Source organism: Neopsephotus bourkii, unplaced genomic scaffold (assembly GCF_033783945.1).
Source record: "Neopsephotus bourkii isolate Nb327-2 ecotype Australia unplaced genomic scaffold, CSIRO-AGI_Nbou_v1 NB_959, whole genome shotgun sequence".
Taxonomy (NCBI): domain Eukaryota; kingdom Metazoa; phylum Chordata; class Aves; order Psittaciformes; family Psittacidae; genus Neopsephotus; species Neopsephotus bourkii.
Genome location: NW_026901453.1, coordinates 334,520 through 358,982, shown reverse-complemented (window position 1 = coordinate 358,982; position 24,463 = coordinate 334,520). Strand labels below are relative to the sequence as shown.

At 57.6% G+C, this 24,463-nt stretch overlaps 2 protein-coding genes across 2 annotated transcripts; both read right to left on the bottom strand.

The window, feature by feature from the left end:
- Positions 1–1,092: 1,092 nt before the first annotated feature.
- On the bottom strand, positions 1,093–17,540 carry TRIT1 (tRNA isopentenyltransferase 1). Its single transcript, XM_061358945.1, has 11 exons — positions 17,385–17,540; positions 11,990–12,129; positions 11,444–11,543; positions 11,083–11,231; positions 10,105–10,247; positions 9,751–9,862; positions 8,522–8,634; positions 6,977–7,054; positions 5,661–5,770; positions 5,221–5,338; positions 1,093–2,836 (listed from the first exon to the last, which is right to left on the bottom strand). The coding sequence occupies exons 1-11, from the start codon at positions 17,532–17,534 to the stop codon at positions 2,697–2,699; spliced, it is 1,353 nt and encodes a 450-aa protein (XP_061214929.1). The 5' UTR covers positions 17,535–17,540; the 3' UTR covers positions 1,093–2,696.
- A 2,976-nt stretch (positions 17,541–20,516) lies between these two features.
- Positions 20,517–24,206, bottom strand: MYCL (MYCL proto-oncogene, bHLH transcription factor). The gene is made up of 2 exons (XM_061358955.1): positions 23,396–24,206; positions 20,517–21,258 (listed from the first exon to the last, which is right to left on the bottom strand). The coding sequence occupies exons 1-2, from the start codon at positions 23,898–23,900 to the stop codon at positions 20,693–20,695; spliced, it is 1,071 nt and encodes a 356-aa protein (XP_061214939.1). The 5' UTR covers positions 23,901–24,206; the 3' UTR covers positions 20,517–20,692.
- Between the last annotated feature and the right edge of the window lie 257 nt (positions 24,207–24,463).

Genomic DNA, 24,463 nt, shown 5'->3' with positions numbered 1-24,463 from the left:
CCCCAGCCAGGAGTTACCTTTGCCCTGGTGACCCCGAGGGATCGCTCCCACTGAGCCCATCCCCAGGGGCTCCGCAGCACCGTGATCCCATTGGGAACTGTGGAGGAGGCCGGGACGTGGCTGGGTTCAGCGGCTGGGTCTGATGAGGGTCTGTGGGAGCTGCGGCACATCCTGCACCAGCGAGGGGGTGAAGTTCCCTGTGGGATGAGCAGATGGGAGCGTTTCACAGCCAAAACATGGCAAGGAAAGGGAGCCAAAAGGTGAAGGAAACGGAAGCAATCACAAGTCCTGGAACATCACAGCCAGACGCTGGATCTGGGACTAGCAAAGGGGTTTGGGGTGCTTTTTGGATGTGGAGCTGTGGAAGGAGCTGGTGAAGGCTGAAGCAGTAGGTGATAGGGAGGCGGATGGTGGGATGCTGCCCCTGTATCCCTGGCTCTGGACACAAGGATTCAGGCTGCACCGGCAGCCCTGGTGCCAGTCCATGTGGATGATGCTCTGCCACGGGGCTCCTCCAGCCCAAGCTCTTCAGCTGCAGCGCTCAGCCAGGACAGGGCACCAAGGACTTTAACTGATGGAGAGCCAAGCCCTGCCAGGCCTGTGCTGTTTTCCTAATCCCAGTGGAATTAATGACCTTATCTTTGGCCAAAGCCATTTAGATTAAGTGGCTGGTGTGATGGGCTCGGCTGCACAGATGGAAGAGCTGCGTTTGTCTGGGGATTAGCGAGGGCAGATGGAGGGAAGTGCCATTGCCCATCCCTAAAGCTCCCGGCACCGCCAGCAGCCTGAAACCAGAGACCACAACAACTTTCTCAGTGACTCCTGCCTGGGTCTGCAGTGATTTGATCGGAGGCCACCAACTCCCCTGCTTCTTGCTGCTGGCAGCATCTGGGCACAACCACCTTCCATGTCCTGGACCGCACAGCATGAACAGGCAAGAATGAGGGTCTCATCCTGCTGGGACACCCAGGAGCTGCTGCTCTCAGACCAGGGCATTGCAACGGTGGCAGGGACCTGGAACACTCTGTCCATGCTGGCTGCAGCACAGCCTCTGTGAGTGGTCCTGGACCACAACAGGCAGACTAGCAGCTATTGTGCTAGAGGAATCACATTTATCAGTGGGGATAACAAAGTTCATATTAGATTAAGGACACTAAATCTGTTTCTAACAGTGTAGTCATCTGCCTGCACCCAGGAGACAGCAGATAATCCCACCCCTCATTCACAGAGCTGCCCAAGGATCCCAGCTTGGCCTGGGGACATGACTGAACCCATCCACACCCAGCACACAGGCAGGGAATGGGGCTTTACACCCGGCCTCACCTCGTCCATCTGAGCCAGCAGAACCCCTTGGCCCTGTGCTCCAGCGCTGGGCTGAGCCCATATCCACGTACACTGAGTCATTGTGGATGGCAAACAAGTCTGGGCTGGAGAAGAGGTTCAGCTGCTGCTGCACAGACCCAGCAACACAAACGTGGTGCCTGGCATCTCGGAAGGCTGACGCCCAGCTCTGCCCCAGTGCTGGCAGAGAAAAGCCAACGTGAATTCCCAGCTCTTCCCTGCATCCTCCCCACGTCCCTCTCAAACAGCCCAAAGCTGCTGCCCCAAGCAGTTACAGAAATCACCCCAGTGTTGAAGAGCACAGACTGGAAGGTTAACATGATCCCACTGGAGCAGCACCTCCAGAGCCTGCACCCATGCAGCCCTGTGAGATGGCTCTTGCCTCATGGTGCATCACAAGCAGCTGAAGGAAAACTGTGTGTTCTACCACTCAAAACCCTGCCAGGAGGAACCAACCGTCTTGACTGCATTTGCCAGGAGAGTCCCAAACGCCCATCAAGGCCCTCCCAGTTCCACCTGATGGGAACGGTGCTGTGGAGACCAACTGCCTGCAGAATGCAGCACAAAGAATCCGCTGCTCAGCAACTCGCATTCAAAGGCAGGGCTGGTTCCCATTGCCAAACCACAGCGTAAACCCCCGGGAATTCAGCTCTAACTGGGACAGACTCATCTGCTGCAAACGGGATGAGATCACTTCCAAGTTCCTGTTTAACAGGTGCCAGCTCCTTCTGCACCTGCTCCGTGCATTGGGATCAGATGGCCTCCACAAGCCGGGAACATCTGCTCAGCTCCCTTGGAAGCTGAAGGAAAGGTGGCTGGAAGAAGGGACCAGGCCTGACCATCCCACCCCATGCCCTGAGCAGGGAACCTGGGCCAGGTGGAAACAGAGCATGAGAAAAGTGTGCTTGGCAATGGGGAAAGGAGCCTACGATCATCCTGTGCAACTTTATTTCCATATATAAGAAGAAAATATTCCTCTCCACAATAAAGGCAGCAAGAGCTCGCTCAGCTCTGGAGCTGCGCCCCTGGCCAAGCTGGAGGAGGGCAGGGTATTCCTGTCTCCAAGCAGGACACATTCACATGGCAGCTCTACCATACCAAGGATAATGCTGTGTCTCTGGCAGGAATGAACACTTGGCACAGGAGGATGCTCCAGCAGCCTTGCCCCAGGGCCCAGCCCTTTCCAGGCAGGGTTGAGGAAACATGGGAACACAGCACCGTGATGCCACATGAAGAGGATCCGATGAGGCCTTTGGCCATCACCTGCCTCAGCCCCAGAAAACCGACTCGGCTTGCCCAGTCCAAGGCCACTCAGGACCAAGTCACCTCCTCCCCTTCAGAGGCAGGATGGGGCCCTACGGTGAAGGCTGGCTGCTGTCCTCATCCGAGGTCGCTGCACCCGCACTGTCCCCCTCAGCCTCCGCAGCGCAGCCGGCGGCCTCCAGCTTCCTTCTCCTCTTCAGATGGTGCAGGTGGGATTTGGAGCGTGTGTGAGCTGGAGGGAGAGGCAAACAGAGCCTTTAATTCTGCGGAACAGCCAACCCCATCTGCGTGTGCAGTGTGGGGAACCGTCCCTTCCCATCCTCCCACACAGCTCATTCCTGCAGGGAAGTGACTTCCCAAGCCCTGCCCTGGCCATTATCCCAAGGAATCGGGACTCGAACGGGGACAACCCTCCCAAGCCTCCTCCTGACCACAGGGAGGATGGGAGAGGGACAAATCCTGGTTTTGTACACACAGAAGGCTCCAGATTGTCAGGACTCGCTCAACTCCCCCAGCAAATCTGCTCCCAACCAAGACAACACCGGGAGGCTGGGAGAAAGGGAAGGGTTATCAAAGAGGCAGCACACTGAAGGATGCAGCAAGGTTGTGCAACTCTCCACCACCCCATGGAGCCCTGCCAGGATCATTTATAGGCCTAGATGCCTGCACCACAGCACTGGGATCTCCTGTAACTCTGCAGAGCAGCTCAGGATGGAGCCTGGAGCATAATTAGGCTTTTGCATAACTCCAGGGCAAGGCCCCCAGCCATGAGAGCACTTAGCAGGAGGCAGGGGGAACAGAGGTGTAATCCCTGGGATGCAGCTTGTCCTGACAGAGCACGGCAGCAGGAGCTGCACTTGGTTGGAATCAGAGTTAAGGGCAGTAAAACTTCCTGTATCAGTGGTGTTATCTAAGCAGAAGGTGCTTTGTCTAACCAGAGCCATGAACCATTTTAGCAGGGTGGTTTTGCTATTTCCAAGAGATCAGAGCAGCAATTAAAGCAGCAAGCTTTCCAAGCAGGGCCTTCATGGAACGAGGGGATGTGCTCACTGAATCCTGGCCCTGAGGGGTTTTCCAGGCATCCTTTCCTGCCAACTGATGAAGTTACATGCAAAGCTGCTGCTTTATCACAATTGCTGTAGGCTCACCTCAGCCTGAAATCAAGTCTCACCTCTTACAACTTGTCACAAGCAACACCAAAGCTCCCAGTGGCAGGAGGAGGCGCTGCCTGGGAGCAGCAATCCACACAAATAGAACTTTTCCATCCCTCAGACCCAGTGGGGTACTGGGAAACAGCTCCCAGGACTACGTGTAACTTGCCTACAGAAACCAGAGCAGATTGCACATCAGCTCAGCCCCCACTGCTGCTTTCACTTCCATTTTGCACTCACAAGTAACACCCAGTTTGGGACCGTTTTTCTCCCACCATCCCGGGGTGTGAGCCAAATTCAGCTGGATGCAGGGAACCACAGCTGGTCTTGGCTGAGGAAGGCACTGTCATCATCTAGCAGAATTTGGGATGATGCTCCTGGAGGACGTGCAGTCACAGATGCAGTGTTCTGGGGGGGTTGTGGAGTTCCCACCCAGCCACAAAACCTGCTGGACCCTGATAGCTTTCAGACTCCTCTAGTTCTGGGGGAGGCAGAGCTCCTTCAAAGCACCTCTGAGCTGAGACTGGCTAAAATAACAATGGCACTTCCAAACTGATCTCATTACAATGAGCTTCCTATTCCGAGCCTCCTTCCATCTTTGCTTTCAGCAGTTCCCTGCATCAATAGGAGTAAGTGACTCGTTCAAATCCAATGACCAACGACCTGCAGAACTTATCTCTGCATTGTGCCTGCACACACTGTGTTTGGGCAACACATGGAGATTTACCAGTTCTGTTCCTTGCAGCCAGTTTCTCTGCTACTTTTTGTTCCTGGTTCTCAGCATGAGCCTCCCAGCACAGATAAATTCACAGAGTTAATCTGATTCCAGCTGAGCTCTTTTAAAGGCAGTCTATTGAAAACAGAAAATCCTTTTCTATTACCATTGCAGCTAGCAATACTCTTTTTTTAAAAGACTAAGCACACAAATAGGAGATACTGGAGCAAACCTGAGCTATTAAAAACCATTTCAAAAGTTTCATTTTACACAACATTTTAGAAGAAACAAACCTGTTCTCTGCTTCATGACAAACCACCTGAAGTGCTGAAAAAGGCCAGCAGCCCTCACTAAACAAACAGCTCTAAGGCTTGATGGTACCTATAGATCCCCACACTGGGGCAGTGACTGGGTGCAGGGAAGGGGGGAAGCCTGACAGATGGCTGCTGTGGCACAGCTCCTGCATCCCCCTAGGCTTGCAAATGGCTCCTTTCATCCTGGGCTGTAAACAAGCCTTGAAGGCTGAGATGATGTGCTGAGATGATGTGCTGAGATGATGTGCTGAGATGATGTGCTGAGATGATGTGATGAGATGATGTGATGAGATGATGTGATGAGGGTCATCCAGCCACACAGCCAGGCAAGGAAAGCTGCTCTGCTTCAGAGAACTGCCTCACTGCACCTCTCTGTGTGACTGTACTCTCTGGGCCCCCTCCCAGGTCCTGTTCCCCCCCCCCCACCATGTCCTACCTGCCCACTCTCTGTCCCCAATGATGAGCCTGTCACAGAGCTCACACACGCGGTGACTCCGCTTGTTCTCATTGACATCGTGCTCCATCTTCACGGGCTCTGCCGGGGGCTCCCGGCCCTGTAGGTGAAATACAGTCTCCATTTGGGGTCTGCTGTGAAATCTGCCTGGCTGTGTTCACTTTGGGATGTGAACCTGCCATACGCAGACACTAAGGTTAGCAGGACAGATGCTGCAGTTGTACCATGCAAGACAATTGCAGTACTGGCCATTAGGAGAAGTTTTCAGCTTAGACAACAGTCCTCTGCCACTGTGAGGGAAGCCCAAGGCTGGGCACATAGCAGACAGCAGAGAGACTAAGTGCCAAGTTAATGGGCCTGGAGACTACCAAAAAGTTGGCTTCTTGGTCATGTTTCACGTGTTAACTCCAGTTACCCAGTACCTGGATAAAGCTCTCCACAATCTCCAGAGCAGGTTTCAGCACATTCTCTTCCCACTGCAAGAGATCAGACACCTCCAAGGCATACACTGGGGGCACATTGGGCCCAGGACCTACAGAGACACAGAAAGGCAAGTCAGCACACCAGAACACCCCCAGCATCGTGTCACAGTGCCCATGGGGCTACACCATGAGCAGAGTGTCCTGCTTTTTCCTATCTAGTTGTTCTTTAGCAAGAAGCAAACAGCACCAGACTTTCCAGAGCCCAAATTACCAAAGACCTCAGCCGGGGGGGGGTACCACCCTTGCAAAGAGCATGAGCACCTAAGAACACAGGCAAGCATCTCCATGGTTGTCTGTTTGGGACAGCATTGTGAAATCTGAGCACGCCAACAGCCCAGCCCAGCAACAAACACTTCATCACTGCCATGGTATATGGGAGGCCACAGGAGATCAAAAAGCTAGATCTGGACACAAAGCCATCACACAAAGTTTACAGGGAGATGCAGGCACAGAGTCTGCATGAGGAATCTGTGGGTGCAGTTCCTCACTCGGAGCTCTAATGGCTTGTGTGGCTGCACTGGCCACACATTGCTCCCAGCAGCAGACCACAGTGGGAGATGCTTTGATAATGCCTCAGACAAGGCCCAAGTTTCAAAGCCACCCCTTTGGCCTCCCCCAGCCTGCTGTGAGGGCACGGGGCACAGACAGCAGCAATCAGAGCCCCTGCTCAGACAAAGCCATCGCAGGCTGCTGCGTGCCAGGCTCCAGCAGCTGCTGCTCCTTAGTGCTGTAACCACAACCAACCTCCTCACAAAGCTGGTCTGCAGCACACCTGCCACCAGAAAGGTGAGCCACAGCCACCGAGCACATGGCTGCGGGACAGCTCTTGCACCTTGCTCAAAGTCCATCTTTTGAGCCCAGTTTCTCCCTGTCTGGGCTTTTTCTCTTTATTTTATTGTTGTTTTGCCCCTACCGAGCACCTTTCAACAAGTGCCCGGCTCCCAGCTGCTGCTGCTGGCCCTGCTCCAAGGCTGGGGCTGGGATGGGGAAGTCCTGCTGGCTCCTGGCCACTGCAGCCAGCACAGCCCATGCTCAGAGCAGCCAACAGGCTCATGCTCCTAATGTGAAAGGCAGCATCAACTGGGCACCATGTGCGACACCACGAGGAGAGGGACCATGCTGGGCACCCCCTGCCTGAGCCCTGAAGCAGTGGAGCCTCTCCTGTGCTCTCCTGAGCTAGGAGCAGGGGATGGGCTGAGGAAAGACGAGAGATGAAGAACAGGGATGGTGAGGGAGGGTAGGAACAGAGGACTCACGTTTCAGGAAGCGGTTTCGGACCCATTTGTTCTGCCTCCGGGCGTATCTCTTGGTCACCTGCTTCAGGGCCTGGATCCCTTTGAAACAGAGGGATTAAAACAAAGGTGAGTGTAAGGCTGCAAGCTGAGCTCAGAGCCCAAAACCTCTGCCCTAAAGCTTTTAGCAGGTAGAACAATCTGTTCAAGGGCCACCCTGCTCTCACAATACCCAAGTATCAATCCGTACAAATGGAGCTCAGGACTCCTCATCCTCCCCACAGGTGTCCCACAGCATGGCTGACCACTGTACAACCTGTCAATACTTAGTACCAAACTTATCTTTCCCTCTGTAATGGTCTCCTGAGCAGACATAACAAGCCCCTTCTGTTTTCAAGCCTGTTATCATTGCTGTGGTTTCCTCAGACTCCCATCTTCACTTTGCACTGAACCGTCCCTAACACAGATCAACTCTGCCTGCGACCTCTGCTGTGCTGAGGAACAGAGCAGTTGTCATAGAATCATAGAATGGTTTGGGTTGGAAAGGACCTTAAGATCATCCAGTTCCAACCCCCTGCCATGGGCAGGGACACCTCACACTAAACCAGGGCACCCAAGGCTCTGTCCAACCTGGCCTCGAACACTGCCAGGGATGGAGCATTCACAGCTTCCCTGGGCAACCCATTCCAGTGCCTCACCACCCTCACAGGAAAGAATTTCCTCCTTATATCCAATCTCAACTTCCCCTGTTTCAGTTTTAACCCATTACCCCTTGCCCTATCACTACAGTCCCTAATGAAGAGTCCATCCCCAGCATCTCTATAGCCCCTTTCAGACACTGGAAGCTGCTCTGAGGTCTCCATGCAGCTTCTCTTCTCCAGGCTGAACAGCCCCAACTTCCTCAGCCTGTCTCCATACAGGAGCTGCTCCAGCCCCTGAGCATCCCTGCGGCCTCCTCTGGACTTGTTCCAACAGCTCCATGTCCTTTTTATGCTGAGGACACCAGAACTGAACAGAAAACTCCAAGTGAGGCCTCACAAGAGCAGAGGGGCAGGATCACCCCCTTTGACCTGTCCTCTAACAACAGTCCTGAACTCCAGAATGGAACATGCCATTGAAGACTGCACCACTATTGACTCATGCTGTTATCTGCTAGACCCCCAGGTTCCTTCCCACCATAATGCTGCTGAACCAGATGCTGAGTTCTGCTTCATTCCCTCTTTCCAGCTCAGTTCCCCACAGCATTCACACCTCAGCTGAGATCTCATCACCCAGGTCACTGGAGGACCAGCTCCAGATCCCAAGACACGCTGTGCCCAGTACAACTTACAGGGAGGCCAGGGGGAAGGGAGGGAGGAATTGCCCTGGCTGTGCTCAGCTGTGCTCCAAGCACTGAAAAAGGAGTCCCTGACCCCTGAGCTGGCAAAGATGGAAAATGCAGAGAGAAAGGTGCAGCTCAACCCCAGCAAGACCTGCGCTAAGGTCTGAGCTTGGTTCAGCCCATCAGGCAGTGTCCCCTGGAGCTGCATGGGGCTGAGGGATGTAGGGCATACAGGGTGCTCCTCCCACCTTTTTGCAGCAGCAGGGCACTGGTCTCTGGTGAGCAGCTCCCTTCACTAATGAGGTACTCATGGAACTCCTTGAAGCCAATGGACTGGAAGATGCCGTGCTGGTAATCCTGCCTGGAGACAAAGACAAGAGGCAGCGGTCAAAGCCATCTCCTGCAGAACAGTGGGAGACCTCACCTCTCCCCTGAATCATAGAATCATAGAATAGTTTGGGTTGGAAAGGACCTTAAGATCATCCAGTTCCAACCCCCCTGCCATGGGCAGGGACACCTCGCTCTAAACCATATTACCCAAGGCCTCGTCCAACCTGGCCTTGAACACTGTCAGGGATGGAGCATTCACAACCTCCCTGGGCAACCCATTCCAGTGCCTCACAACCCTAACAGGAAAGAATTTCCTCCTTATATCCAATCTAAACTTCCCCTATTTCAGTTTTAACCCATTACCCCTTGTCCTATCACTACAGTCCCTAATGAAGAGTCCATCCCCAGCATCCCTATAGGCCCCTTCAGACACTGGAAGCCGCTATGAGGTCTCCACGCAGCTTCTCTTCTCCAGGCTGAACAGCCCCAACTTTCTCAGCCTGTCTTCATACAGGAGGTGCTCCAGCCCCTGAGCATCCTCGTGGCCTCCTCTGGACTTGTTCCAACAGCTCCATGTCCTTTTTATGTTGAGGACACCACAACTGCACACAATACTCCAAGTGAGGTCTCACAAGAGCAGAATAAAGGGGCAGGATCACCTCCTTTGACCTGCTGGTCTCTGCATCCCACCCTGCAGGAACATCCCCAGATGACACAAGCCTATGGGCTCAGGGGACAAGCCAAACCAGGTACAAAGACAAATCAGTGCCTTCAGGGCCAGCCCATGTCAGCTTCCCTGTGTGAATGCTTAGGCAGCACCAAGTCATTTTTACTGAGGGAAAATGGCAGGTATGGTCCAGACAAAATTAATTCTCAACACTAAGACCCACAGGGACTGCTGTTTGACCAAATCTGCTCTAAGAGCTCTGGCAGGAAGGGAAGGAGGCCAAGAAGTGCTGGAGGATCCCGCTGGTCCACACCTCTCCATGATGGTGCCCCTGCAGAGGCAGGAACCAGAGCAGACACTGCCAGGAGAGGGCTGGGAGCAGCAATGCACCAGAGGTGCTGCAGACAGGGTTGTTTTGGGGCCTGCATGGCTCTGGCAGGGGGGGAATGGGAGCAGGAAGGGAGCTGGCTCCTCACCCACCGGTTCTCAGCCACCTTCTGTTGGTTGTAGCGGCGGTGGAAGTCGCGCAGCTCCTCCAGCAGCCCCGCAGCCAGCATGTCATCCACCCGCTTCTCCAGCCGCCGGTCCAGAGCTGGGAGGAGGAGAGCAGGGCATGCCCTCAGGAGGCCCACAGCCAGACCATGTGCCAGAACATGCCCCAGCACTCCCCATCCCACTGAGGAAGGCAGAACCCAGCAGGAGAGGGCAACAAGTCCTTTGTCACGCTCACTGATGCCAAAGGAATTGCTGCCTTGTTCAGGGAGGAGGCTGGGGCAGGAGCAGGGCGTCAGCCCTCATCTGCATCACTTTACTCAGCCAGGAGCTCACTCTCACCTGCCTGGTCTGCATGGAGCCACAAGATGCAGGAATGTGGGTATTTCAGGGGCCCACCTAAGGGCCCCCCACCTTCCTCCTCCTGCTGCTGCTGCAAGATTTCACTATGGGGGATCCCCGTCTCTTCAAACACTTGGAGGCTCCTGCAAGCAGAGACAGACAGAGCTCAGAGGCTGGGTGAGGATGAGCTTTTCCATTTCCCCAGCAGCCCTGGGGGCTCCAGCAAAGGGAACCGCAGACACTCACTGAGATCCATCCTTCTCATGTGGGGGGAGGGCAGGTTTCTGCCCCCTCCCGTGCCCAGCATCCTGAGCACACCCAGGTCCTGGGGGTACAATGCAGTGCAGAGCACAGTGATGGCACCCAAGGAGCCTAGAGCACAGCCACCCACTCCTCCCTGGCAGCAGGACAAATCCTGCAGGGGACAGGGTTCTGGCTCCAGCCCTGCCCTTTCCAGCCAGGTAGGGCTGCAGGGAAGGGGCCAGCACTGCTGATGCTCAGCCCAGCCCAGGCAGGGAGGTGGAGGAAGCTGTTGGGGGTGCCCAACCCCCTGTCCCCCCTGCACCGTGCGAATGGGGTGGGTGGTTTCTGCTCCCCCCAGGCCAGGGCTCAGCTGGGATGGGCCCGCCAAAGCAGCAAGCCTGGTCTTGCTGCCGTGCTGTTCCCACAGAGCTCAGCTATGTTACTCAGCCAGCACAGCAGCTTGCTCTTTAAATAGCTTCAGATAAACCCTGCTGCTGGGGCACCGCAGCGGGAGCAGCCCCAGTGCACATGAGCACCATCCTTCATCCCAAAGGCTGGGGTGCTGCATGGCCAAAGGTCTCAGATCTCAGAGAGCTCCCCAACACCAGTGCTCCAAGGTGCCCAAGCATCTTGCTAAGAGCCTGGGAGCACCCACCTGGGATGGGAGAGCCTGTCTCGCTGTGTTCCCTGGCACACTATTCCCTTGGGAAGGGATGCAGGGCACCCCAAGCTCACCTGGCTACTTTGCGCTTGTCGTTGGGGTGCAGCTTGGCTGCCATCTCGGGGTCCACCCTGCTCAGGCGTCGATAGAGCTCACCACCATCCAGCTGCTCCAGCTCCACCTTCCTGTCCCTGACCAGCTCCGGGGCTGTGCTGGCCCTCTCCTGCAGGGCACAAGGCTCCCCTCAATGGAGACACTCATCCACATGCAAGGCCAGCACAAGCAAGAACATCCCCCAGACCCACAGGGTGAATGAGGGGCTTTTGGTTCTCCTTGCCCCATTCTAGCCGGGGGAACACCATGCCCAGTTGCAGAAGGCTGCTCTGAACATGCACTCACCCTTTCCCAGTGGGATATGCAGCCCCTCAGATGTACCTTGGTGTTGATGAGGACCTTCCACAGCAAGGACTCGATGTAGTAGTTGGTTCCTCCCACAACAATCGGGATCTTGTCTCGGGCAAAGATATCTTCAATGTGCTACAGTCAAGGAGCATAAGCACAGATGCACAGCAGGGAGGAAGGGCTCTGGGAGCAGCAGCCTGCCGGCCCAAACCTCATTTGCCCAGCTCCATGGAGCTGGTTAAGGCTGTAGGACACGGTTACAGGCATCCCTCATCGGTCACTATCCTCTGCTGCCTGTGTCAGCTACCACCAAAACTCAGGGACACCCAGGGACTGTCAGGGAAGGCAATATCTGGCTCAGATCCTCCCCAGCCAGCCCTGAGGATGGGCTGCCCTGAGCATTAGCTGGGTAAAAGCAGCTCCAAGTCCCCCTCACCAGCAGTATCCCCCGAAACCCAGTTATTTGCAATGTGGAGAGCCCAAATCTGAGGCAAACCCTGATCCCTCTTGCAGGCCTGGCTGTGGAGGGGAGCAGTCCATATGGGATGAGCCAGGCAGGCTGCAGAGTGAAGGGATATGAGAGGCACAGCTTTGTCTCTGAAATCTACCACTGTGTAGTTGGAGACGAGGGGATCCACAAAGCTGATCATGTGGTGCCTGCACAGACGCTGCTCCTGCGGGGAAACCTTGTTTGTGATGATGTCCAAGCCCTTGTACACCTGGGGAAGAGAAGAACCCATCATTCACCTCTATGTCCCATGAGACACCCCCTTGACCACTGCTCCTTTACCCCACAGCTTGTGACTGCTCTCCTGGCCTGGTGGAACCCTGCAGTTAGGGATTGATCAAGGTCAGGGTAACCAGCCAAGCCGGGCTCTGAAGCACAGAGCTCCACAACGATGAGGATGGCTGCCTCCAAGGTGCCATCTCCTCATCTCCTGCTCTTGGAGCTAAAAGCTCAGGTCTGCCTCTCTCCAAACACCCCCTCCAGCACAGCACTGAGCCTCGTTTGAGGACAAGGATCCCATAATGCACAAGCATCTCTCTGGATGCGACTCCATGGAGCCTCCTGAACATGCAAATGGTCTCAGCTCATGCCTGAGAGACACCCGTGAGTGCAACCGGGAGCATCTCACTGCTTCGAGCTGCATCTTCAGTCCCAGGTTTGGGATATAGAACCTGGGAGAGCACTGCTGGCAGCTAAAAGCAGAGCAGAAAGAAAAGCCACCCAAACCAACCCCTTGGGAGCATTCTTGGTGAAGAGCCAAAGCAACCTGCGATCCCAGCAGCACGCACCTGAGCCACAGCCCAAATCCACCCTCCAGGCTGCACAAAGCACCAGCCAAAGCCTAGCCCACAGACCCTGCAAGTACCAGAGCTCCCTCAGCCTGGCATCCCATCCCTGCAGCTCGGCTGGGTGCTGGGGGAGATGTTTCACCCAGAAGGGAGGAAGGCTCCTCACCCTGCTCCCCATGGCATGCAAACACAACCCCTTCAGCACAGGGTGCCCCTGTGCCCAGCACTGCTGGTCAATGGGTGCTGCAGACAAGCAGGTATCAGAGTGGGGACTGTGATGGCAGCAGGCACACGGTCACAGTGGGCACTTTCTGTCCAGCCTGGCTCTGCACTGTGTGACACAGTGGCTCAGGCTCTGCTTTGTGCCACTGCTCCTGCTTGGAACAGCCTCCCAGCTTGGAATAAACCAGGCTGATGGGAGGAAGGGCTGGAAACGGCTGTGCCCTTCCTCCTCCACTCCCCAGAAACCACCCCAGCCACAGGGCCAGACTTCCAGTAACACATTTCCCCTTAATCCCCTCTGAGGAGCTGCCAAGGCAGCGCAGCCTCCACCCACTGCCTGCCCTCATCACACACCAGGCCAAGGTGACACGGAGGTGACCTGCGGGCAGCGAGGCACGATCCGAGGTCAGTGGAGCAGGGAAGCCCGGAGCTGCCGGGGCGGCTGAACCGCCTGAGGCCCCGCATCCAGCTCCCATCCTGCCAAGCTCTTGGAGCTTGCTGCTCAGAGGGCAAGGGCCAGCTCCTGCTCCAGTCCCTCGGTAGGGAAAGGCTGCCTGGGGGCAGGAAGGAGAGGGGAGCGGGAGGGCAACCAAATGCTCTTCCTTTTTGCCCTGTAGACACCCAGCTGGCTCCAGGGGATGGGGAGCAGACGGGAGGAGAGGCCCAAGAGGCAGCTCTGTGCCAACATGCCCCGTGGCTGGCTGCAGCCTATTGATCCCCCTCCATCACCCACCCCCGTGCTGAGCAGCGCTATTCAAGGCAGGTCTCCAGTCGGCACCGAAAGCCTTTGAATGCAGGGAGCGTTGGCTCAGTGCCTCCTCTCCCCAGGCAAGGGCCAGCCCAGCCCTGCAGCTCCTCCGACTCCCACTCGTCTGCCTGAGATCACAGTTAATACCGAGGGCTGATGGTGAGGGGGGGGCTCGGAGGCAGCCGGGAAGCTCCCAGTGCCCTGCACAGGCACAAACAGGATTTACCCATTCAGGCTCCGATCCCCCAAGGTTCTCCTGGAGATTAAACACCGAGAGCGTCCCCGAATATCGAGCAACAAGAGGAGGAATGCGGTGTCAGTGTGTGGGCTGCGAGGAAACAAAGGCGGCCTTTTACATACAGGCAGCAAGGTTTCCACCAGCTGGCTGTCGCACCCAGCCGTCCTCCTGACACTCATGGCTATTTGCAGCAAGCGGCTCAGATAAGCCTTTGTTGCTTTCTAAGGCTCCCAAAACAGATTAGCAGCAAGCAGCCTGGACACACCGAGCACAAGCTGTGGACTGAAGATGCTCGGCCTTGGCAGCATCCTCCCACCCTGCACTGAAGGCCCTGCATGGGTCAGCTCCCAGCTCTTTGCTGGGAGGACAGGGCCATCTCCCCTTCTAAGTGATGCTCAGGAAACGGTGCCCTGAGGATCCTCAGCCTGGGAAGGGCTCTCCCAAACCCTCACTCTGGCATCAGTTTCCTGCACAGCCCAGCCCCAAACTCCATCCCTTTGTCACCATGTGCACCAGAGGGGTAAAGGCACACAGTACACCAAGCTGTGCAGCACAGGGATCCCAGACACAGCCAAGCCACCTGCAGCTGGGAGAGTGTGAATATTCCACAGCAACCAAGGGATCTCCCAGCTGGAGAGGGGCACGGAGGGCCCACACCAAGCTAGGATGCAAGGAGAGCAAAGCTCACTCCCCACTCTGATCCCTGCCATCAGAAGGATGGCAACAAAGGCTCTTAAGATGTCCTGACTTGGACACAGTAAATGGCAAATGTACCCAGTGTGCTACAACAGCCTCCGGACAAGGATGGCATCCAGAAGGGACAGTGAGATGGGGAGTGGATGGGGCCCTCCAGCAAGCTGGGATCAGGAAGAACAAACAGAACTGGCTTCACCCCATTTGGGTTTCCCAGGAACAATTTATTCCTAAAGGAAACTCCCTGGGATGACGAACAGCAACAGAAAGGACAAAAAAACCCCAAGATTAAGAGGCCATCGGATTAAGCAGAGCTCCTGAGCTGCACACAGGCAGCAGCTAAATCTGTACCATGACCACAGCGACCCACAGCCATGATGAAACTCCCTGCAGAGAGAGGGGTGCCTGTGTGGGAACAGGTGGGTTTGGGGCTCCCGGCCCCTTCCTGAGCCTGGCTCCAGCTCCAGCAGCTGCCCAGGACACTGCCAGCATTCGACAGAGCCCACTGGGGCCGCAGTGATGAATGGACACGGGGGCACAGGCAGCTGCCAGTTGGGAATGAGCAACGGGAGCTTTAAAACCCATGGCAAGGACAGCGGGGCCAGTGCTGCGTGGCAAAGGGATCTGCAGCGGGGAGGCAATATCCCATGGGAACAAAGCCAGCGAGCAAGCAAAGAGCTGGCTGCGGCCACCCGAGCAGGGCACAGGGGTTAGTGGGACACGGGCTGCTGGAGGCTGCGCCTTCAGGCGGCCCGAGGCCACGCTCAGAGCACGCTGTGCTGCGGGATAAAGGCAACAGAGCTGCTCCTGTTCCACAGTCACGCTAGAATGGGATTAAAAGGAAAGGAGGACAAGAGCCACTCAAGCCCACATGCCATTGGGTGCCTGCAGCCAGCGTCCCCCCAGCCCCTTGCATTCCCATAGTGGGACCTGGAATAACCAGAGCACAAAATGCATGCCTCAAACCATCCACCAGCATGAAACAAGAATTTGCAGCGCACCAGTGGGCTTCAGCCACGTCTGCAGAGCTCGGGAGCAGCAGGAGCCTCCTGTTTGCAGCACTGCTCCAGTCAACAGCCACGATTCCCCAGTGCTGCGTGCTGGGCTGGCGGTCACTGCAAGGTCTGAGAGCCTCAGTGTTACCAGCACACAACCAGGCACAAATGACTGAACAAAAGCTCTGGGGTTGCCTGCATCAGGAGGGTCAGCACCAGTAAAATCCCAGCAGCCAAGATGTGATCAGAGACACTCCTGGTGCAGACACTAGAACAGAATAACTTGCCTTGCAAACGTAACAGCAGGCACCTAGAAGCCACCCCAGCCCCGAAGAGGACTGCAGAGCAAACCAGCTCCCAGGCAGTCGCACCCTGTGCTCGAGGAGAGCAGGATGGACACGGAGGTCCTGCATTACAGAGCACATGGTGAGGGCTCCAAGCACTGGCATGGCTGGGCCAGGCAGCTCCAGACAAAGCTTCTGCATCTACGTGAATGCTTTGCCCCTGTAGGACTCAATTCAGCTCTTTGCTCAAGAGCTTAAGGAAAACATCCCATAAAGTTAAAGCTTCCAATTGCTCCAGATTCAGGAGAGGGAAGTTTCAAGGGTTAGGGTTAGGGTTAGGACACAAACAGTGCCCAGCATCAGCAGCCAGGCACAGGAAAGCAGGAGGTGGCTGCAGGAGAGCGCGAGTCCATCCCTGGGCAGCAGGAAGGGTGCTGTTGGCAGCAAACACCTTTAAACCAGCACAATAAATGGGCTGAGCACTGAAGGCTGTGGGAGCTCAGGTGCTACAGAACCAGAGCAGCCAAAGCAGTGATTACAAAGGAAACATCTTGCTAACCAGTAACAAGCCCCCTGTGGTGAAAATCGCATCTGATGATGAAGCTCCTGTGACTGGGTGCAATCAGGACCAAAACAGAGGCTCAGCTCCTCCTAAACCCAGCATAGAATCATAGGAAAGGACCTTGTATCATCTACATCTGCTATCTTCCACCTGCTAGGAATGGAGCATGGAAGGAAACGAAACCACAGGCTCTCAAGCAGCAAATCCAGCTGTTAACATCCTTCCTTTCCCGTATCTCTTGGGTGTCCCTTTGCTGCTGAGCAAAGAGGGGAGCGCTCTCCTTCAGCTGCCACATCGCACCTCGCTGATGCTCCATTCACCAGCAGCCCCTGGAAGGGCAGACAGCAGTGCCAGGACACGAGGCTCAGCACAGGGCCCAGTGGGGCTGTGGGTCTCAGTCAGGACTCCCCCCATGTCCTGTGCAGCTGCCACAGCGCAGGCTCCTTGTCAGCACCCGCAGGACCGATCCTGAGCACCACTTACAACCGATGAACTCCATCCGCTGCCTTCTCTCACCCAACTGCTCCTCAAACCCCCGCATGCCTTCTGCGGGTCTAAACCGAAGCCCCTCACTCGGGTTTCCTCCCAGAGGGAGCCTTCACCGGGGAGGGGGTGCGGAACAAGCCCGGCTCTGCAGCGCTGCCTGTGCCACCCTGTTCCGCGCTGACAGGCGAGCAGGGCACGGCAGGAGGGGGCTGCTCCCCACAGACACCGCTCAGAGGGCCCAGGGGAGCCCGGCCCGAACCCCGCGGGGCTCTGCGGGCCCCGAGCAGGGCCTGCTCCCCGCCGCCGCCTCCCTCAGGCCCAGCCCCGGCCCTCCCCTGCTCGCAGGCCCGGCTGCGGCCTCCCCTGCGCCCGGGGCCCGCTTGCGGCCTCCCGCGGTCCCCAGGCCCCGCTGCGCTGTGTCCCGGCACGGAGGCCGCGGCCCGGCCGTACCTGCATGGAGTCGGCGCTGACGATCTCCCCGCCGAGGCGCAGCCCCAGCTGCAGCGCCAGCGCCGACTTCCCGGTGCCGGTAGCGCCGAGGATCACCACGAGCGGCCGCGGCGGCGGGGCCCGGCCGAGGCACAGCGCGGCCGCCGCCATGGCCCAGGGCGGGCGGGACGGGGGCGGGCCGGGGCCGGGGCCAGCGGAGGGGAGGCCGCGGCCGGGCCCTGTGCTCCGTGGCCCTCATCGCGGTGGGGCTCCGGTCACCGGCCCCATCCCCACCCCTGCCCCGGACCCTCCCCGGGACCCCGCTGCCCCCCCGGCCCCTTAATCCCGGCCATGCCCGCGAGTGGGGTCCTGCCCCCTGGTACCCGTTTAATTTGGGGTGGGGTGGGAAGGATGTTGTTGCCATAGCAACAGGGCAGGAGGGTGAGGAGCGGGGCTGTTGCCATAGCAACAAGATAGGGGCGCTTTGCCGTGGCAACCGCAGCCTCCACTCAGGTTCGTCCTCCCCATTGCCACGGCAACACGGGGAGATGGGGAGCGGGCGGCTGTCTCCGTGGCGACAGAGAAGAAGGGAAGGCAAGGAGACGGTTGTTATGGAGACAGCGGGAGGAGGGTATCTCCCTGGCAACACACATCCTCTGCCATAGCAACAGGGAGCGGGGAGGCTGCGGGGGATTATCACCGCTTCAGGAAACTGCCCTACAAATTTGCCAGCCCAGGCGTGAAGGCGGCTCCGCGGCCGAGAACCCCGAGTACAGCGAGCAGGGGGAGGAGAAAAGGTGGTATGGAGGGGTGGGGGGTCACAAGGAGCAGGGGGTGAGCAGGGCAACGGTACTAGGACATAAGTCTTAGGGCTGAAAATGCTGCATTGGGATGGTCCCATCCGACACTGGAGCATCACAGCACTGAGGACGAGCCCTGTGTGCTTATTTGGTTCACTTACGGGGCTGTCGATCGTGGCAGTATGAGAGGAGACATCTCCGTTATTAACCAGGGAAGTTTCATGTGTATATATATTACGGTATGTGGGCTTTCAGCAGGAGAAATCAGAGGTACGTTGCGGTTAAAACCAGCCACATTTTGCCCTGGTGATGGTCCCTGCTCTGGCCATGGATCTGCACATCGTGTCCAAGAGAGAAAAGTGTTTTAAACACCCTGCATGCCTTCAGCATGAAGAGCAAAAGCACACCCTGCTAAAAACCTTACCAGGAGGCTCACCTTGAGCTCAAAAGAGACACCGGTGTGCAAGTGTCAGCAGTAAGCAATTGAGGGACTCATGCAGCTGGGCTTTGTTCCCTGTGCATGGGCAAGGTGTCAGATTTAGGTCACCCTGCTCCCGTGTTTAATCTGTGGTTCCTGCGAGCACCTTTTAATGCAGCCCTAAAAGGCTTTGACACGGCATGATGCAACACGCAGCGAGTGTGAGGCAGTGCTGGAGCTGAAGGGAATGGGAGCATAGGATTCCTGCAGGGTGGAATTGCTGCTTTTCAAGGCTGCTTCCCCCAGGTGACTGCATCTCCTGCAGGAGCTCTTCTGCCTGCTCAGCAGTAACAGAATCCCGTGACCCTCTCGCATTTAAAGCAAGACTTTCACTGCCAGCAAGAAGGAAACCCAAACACATCGAGTTTGGGGCAGCAGGGAGAGCACGCACTGTATATAATTTCATCCACTTGGCAGATCTGGGGAGATGAAGATCTCCAATGCCCCTTGAAGTGAGCGGATTGCCTTCCCCCCTCCCTATAGGGTTACTGCTAACCCCAACCCCACGGAGCAGTGATCACCCCACAGTGGCTGCCCTGAGCCCCATTAGTGGGGTTTATAGTTACACACAAGCCTTCTCAGAGCTCATCATGGGCTCCCTGCCCCTCCTTGCCAATAAAGCCACTTAAAAGGAGGAAAAATAATCCAGGTGATTTGTTTCCCTGGCCCCACTTCTCTTTCAACCGCTGGGAGAAAGTCAGGACAAAGGACTGGGTTTTGCTGGCAGCCAAGCCCTGGTGCAAACGGATTCATTTCTGGGTCAGGGACACCCCAAAACACAGGGTCCCACCCCAAGGAGCATCATGGCCCAATGCGCAGAGCCCCACAGCCGCCTGCATGGATAAAAAGCCAACCCAGGTTGTTGCAAACGTATTTATTTATGAAGTGTGAGGTAATGAAGAAAGTGCTAAATCCAACCACAGTGTTAACTCTAACAGTTCTCAGCAGGTCAGCAGGGTCCCAAGGGTGCTGCCCTGTGGGGCCACCCCTGCCAACACCCCAGGAGGGGACAAGGGACTCTGCCACCACATACCCCACCGCAGGATGGCACAGGCAGGGGGAAGCATCAAAGGCAGCCCCTTGCCCCCAACCTGCCCCCTGCAGCCATGCTCATGCAAAGCCCAAAGCTTCGCAGGGGATGCTCAGTGGCTGCTGCTGAGGGAGCAGTTGCAAGGGTGGGAAAGGAGGACACAAGGATGGGAAAGGGGAAAAACCCCGTTATTGCAAATGGGTGGTTTGGAGGGGGGGGACCAGCTTCAACAAGGACTCAGCTCAAGGGCCCAGCAGGAGCCAGCCCCTTCCTGATCTCCCTAAAGTGCAGCAGGACTGAGCCCTCCCCGCAGCAGGAACCCCCCTCCAAAACAAGAGGTTTATATATATATATATAAAAAAAGCAAACTCTTTACCAATACTTCTCAAAAAGTGGTACAAAAATACAGTATAAAAACACAGCCTCCAGTATAAGACTTGCAGTTACAGCAGCAGTTTCTAGAACATCAAATCCAAGACAAGCTACTGCATGATGTGGTAAGAAAGTGAGGTACGGTCCAGCCGAGGAAGGGGATTGCCCACAGGGTGCTGTTAACACCGGTGAGAGACATCCTGCCATCACCATCTCCATTGGGATGCATCCAGAGGTGAGCCCTGGGCTGGGATGTCCATGTCTGCCTCTGCCTGCTTCCATGAGCCAAAGGTTACTTGGCATTTTCATGGTGAGATGGATGCACTAAGAACTCCCAGCAACTCTATCAGTGACAAACAGCAGAGAGGGGTGCTGGGAAAGGGGAATGGAGCTGAGCCCATGAATCTTAAGGGAAACCTTGCAGCACCCAGTGTCAAGGCAGACAATGCCACAGTGGGGGACCTCTGGCTGTGGCCCCATTCCCGCAACCAGGACAGCCACCGCATCCACCCTATATACAGCAACCACCTCATGCTCCAGCCCCCTGGGGCCAACAGTTCAACAACTGAACCAAACAAGAACATTAAGAAATGTGCAAATTGTGAGGGATTGGGGGGTTTTGGGGGGGAAGAGGGGGTGCAGCCGGGCGCTAGTGCCCCTTGAGGTGAGCAATCCGTTTGAGCAGCTGGGTCTGCCGCAGCCGGAGCTGCCGCTTCTCGGCCACCATCCTCCTCTCCGCAGCCAGGAGCGACTGCAGGTACTCGGAGGACTTGCTCAGGATCACCACTTTGGGGGTCTTGGGGCAGCTGGCGAGCCCGGGCACCTGGTCCCGCAGCGCCAGGAAGCGCGAGCGCAGGTCATTGCGCCGCTTGCGCTCCAGGTAGTTGTGGTTTTTCCTCTTGGCCACGTCCTCGCTGTCGGAGCCAGGGCTGCTGCTGGCTTTGGGCAAGCTGGGCTCAGGCAGTGTGGTAGCAGGGGCTGGTTCTGCTTGGGGGGTGCTTGGGGGCTTGTCCTCATCCTGCTGGGACGGCTCCGGCAGGGGACACGTGTCCGGAGGGGAGCGTGCGGCGTAGTTGTGCTGCTGCTGGTGGACGGAGATGTGGAAGCGTTTCATGCAGGGGTCCAAGGGGTCAGCGCGCAGTGTGATGGTGACCGGCTTCCTCAGGCCGAGCGATTGCCTCTTCTCCACTGTCACCACGTCGATCTCTTCACCTTCTGCTCAAAATGGACATGGAAAAAGAAAAGCCCCATCAGCTGGAGGCTCTGGGCACCCCTCAACTTGCCAGACCTCCCCACAGCCCCTGCACAATCACCCCACTGCCATCCCACAGAAAGCTTCCTCGTGCACTGCAAAGCCTCCAGAAGAGGTTGTGATTTAAGGGCTCTGCCAATATCATCCCAATGGAATCCTTCCCTCCACATCCAAGTGCATGGCCTCCCAAAATTGAATGGGGCTTTTCTTCTGCCTCACTTCAGCACCAGGAGCAGCACGCTTCCACGATAAAGGATCATCAGGCAATAATCACCCAAGCCTACCTATGCAGGGGTGGGGATAGGAGCAGCAGGATGCTGGGGACCTGGGACAGCCTAACTCCACGGTTCATCCTGGTCAGGTGCTCTCCTGGTCCATTGGAATTGTAAATGAGGGACTGGGGTGGGCAGAGCTCCCTTTTGTTCCCCTCAGCAGCAGCTTCTCACTCCAGTGACTTGTTACTTCTCACAAGTGATAAGCCCCATTCAGCTCAGGCTTCCCGGGGACAGCCCCCCCGCAGTGCAAGGGGGCAGGGAGAGGCAATGGGATCCCTCCAACAGACTTGGTGAACCCTGAAGGCGTCCCAAGCCCAGGAGGCAGTGGGTGCGGGTGTGTGTAGATCAGAGCTGTGAATGGCAAGACCAAGTATAACCGGACCCAAAGCACCCTGCCTGTGGTCATCGAGCTTGTCCCACTCCAGCAAGGCCCAGAGGCATGAAGCTGGCCCCTGGGCGCAGTGTGGTCACCTGGCTCCAGGCACAACTTCCAATGACTCTTGTTTTAGGGATGCATTTCCACCTTTCCCCTTAGTTTTGGGGGGGAAGTGGGGAATAGAGCCACTTGCTAAAGATGCCCCAAGATGCTCAACATCGCGGGCAGAGGATGGTCCTCCCTGTGACAGGGCCAGTGGTGGCCACAGATGGGCCCAGGAGCACCCTCCTGCTTGTGACCCCCAACCCACACCGCGGCTCCCCCACACCCCGACTCGGGGGGGTTCTGCCCAGCAAACCCCGGACACTGGAGGTACTGGGGACACCCTTACGGGTCACCAGTGTCACAACGCGGCCGGTCTCAGCCACGTGCGCACACAACATACCCCCCCCCCAGCCCAGCCGCTCATTAATAAAAGTCAAGCCGCGAAGCCCCGCCTACCAGAGCCGCCCATTGGCTGCCTGGCGGGGCCGGCCGGCTGCCGCGCGATCCCATTGGCCCTCTCCCCTGCCCGTCAGCGAGGCCGCTCTCATTGTTTGCAATCTGTTGCTTTTTGTTCGGCGCCCACGTGGCGCCACCGGATCCGGACCGGGACCCCCCCCCCCCCCAACGGGGCCGGTCCCACCGGTTGGGTTTAAGCCTCTTAACGCCCGCGACCCGCTTACCGACCGCGGGCCCCTAATGGCATTAAGCGCCCGTTTCGCACCGTGACTCAGAGCCGCGGCACCGGGGGATTTATTAACGGGGTCAAGGCACCGCGGGGCCGCAGCCGAGTAAACCCGGGTTCAATGGGAGCGGGGGAAACACGCACGACCCCAGGCGAATAAGGTTTGGGGTGGGGGGAGACACACACCCCCAAGCGTGTGTTTGTAAATGGGGTGATGAGGGTCCGAGGAGCGGGTGGCACCGCACTGCCCTGGGGTCACAGGCACCCGTCCGCTCCGCAGCCTGACCCCCGTGTAAACGCCGTCCCACCCCACACCGGACACGCTGCAGGGGATGCGCGATGTCCCCGCCCGCCCCGCGGAGCCCCCGGGGGGGTAACTTTGCTTTTTGTCCCCGGGAAAGCGCGTCCCGGGGCTGGAAAACCGCGGCGGTTACGAGCTGGGGCTCCCAAAGCCTCCCGTGGTGACCGGGTGTCCCCTCACCAACCTCCCCGCGAGGGTCCCGTGGGGACGGGAGGAGCGAGAGGGGATCCCCGAGCTCCACGCACCCCGTTGTGGATGAGGGGAACGGGAGCAGCGGAGCCCGCTTTGTTCGTGGGGCCGGGAGCGGGGCCCGCAACAAAGGCGCTGCCCGGCCGGGGACACGCGTGTCCGACCAGCGGGAGCATCACGGACAGAAGGCGGCCGGGCCAGGGGGAACCCACCCCGCGACCCCCTTCCTTACCGGAATCGCTTTGACCCTCGGATCCCGAGGACGCCGGGATCTTGCTCTCGGCCAGCGGGCAAAGGAAGACGGCGGCGGGATCCACGCACTCGCTGACGGAGCTGCTGAACCCCAAATCCTGCGCGAAGGAGGGCTTGTGGGGGGTGGCCCTCTGCGTGCCCGTGGAAAGTTTCTCCGTCATTGCCTTCTCCAGGCGCTCCCGGGCTGAAAACCCGCTCCACATGCAGTCCTTGAGGATGAAAGCGCTCAGGTTCCCGAAGATCTCGCTCGTCCCTATGAGATACTCCGGCTCTTCCCCGGGCCGGTAGTACCGGGAGAGCCCGCTCGAGCGCTCCTCAGCCCCGGAGCAGCAGCCTTTCTCGCCGGGGGCACCCAAGGGAGACATGGGGGGAGTGGGGACCAGCTCGAACTTCTTCCAGATGTCCTCGCTGGGCGCCGTGGAGCGGTGGAAATCCTCCTGGGCGTCGTGGTCGTAGAAGTAGTGTTGGTACGAGTCAAACTCCATCTCTGCATGGGGATGAGGGAACAGCAAGAAAAGGGGGCACTCCCCCAGCTTGACCTGCAGCCCCGCTCAGCAAAAGGGCACCCCCAGCCCCATGGATGAGGGGGAGACCCCCACCCCAATGCACCCACCGCGCCCGGCGCCAGCCCCCGACCCGGGACGGCGGGGGCATTGTTTCCCCCCGCTCTTATAGCCTGTGTAGGGCACCGGCCCCGCCTGCCCGCCAATCGCTGGCATGAGATTTGCATAGAGGGCGGGATCTTGCCCTTTTCCCGCCCTCTTGGTGAGGGGGGCCACGGTGTGAATGATGTCGCGGTTCCCCCCTAACTAACGGTGATGCTAACGGGGACGGTAACGGGGCCAACCCAGTGCCTGGCTGGGAGACCCTCGCTGCCCCCTGAGCATCCTGCCAGCTCCCGATGCTGTCCTCAGCCCATCGGGAAGGTCACGGTTTGGGGTCCCTGCCTCTGTGAGCACTGCAGGAAGAGGAAGGCTTTGGCTGAGGACACCCAGGCCAAGCACAGCAATGCCACCAGCCTGGGGACATCCAGCTCAGCCTGACAGCA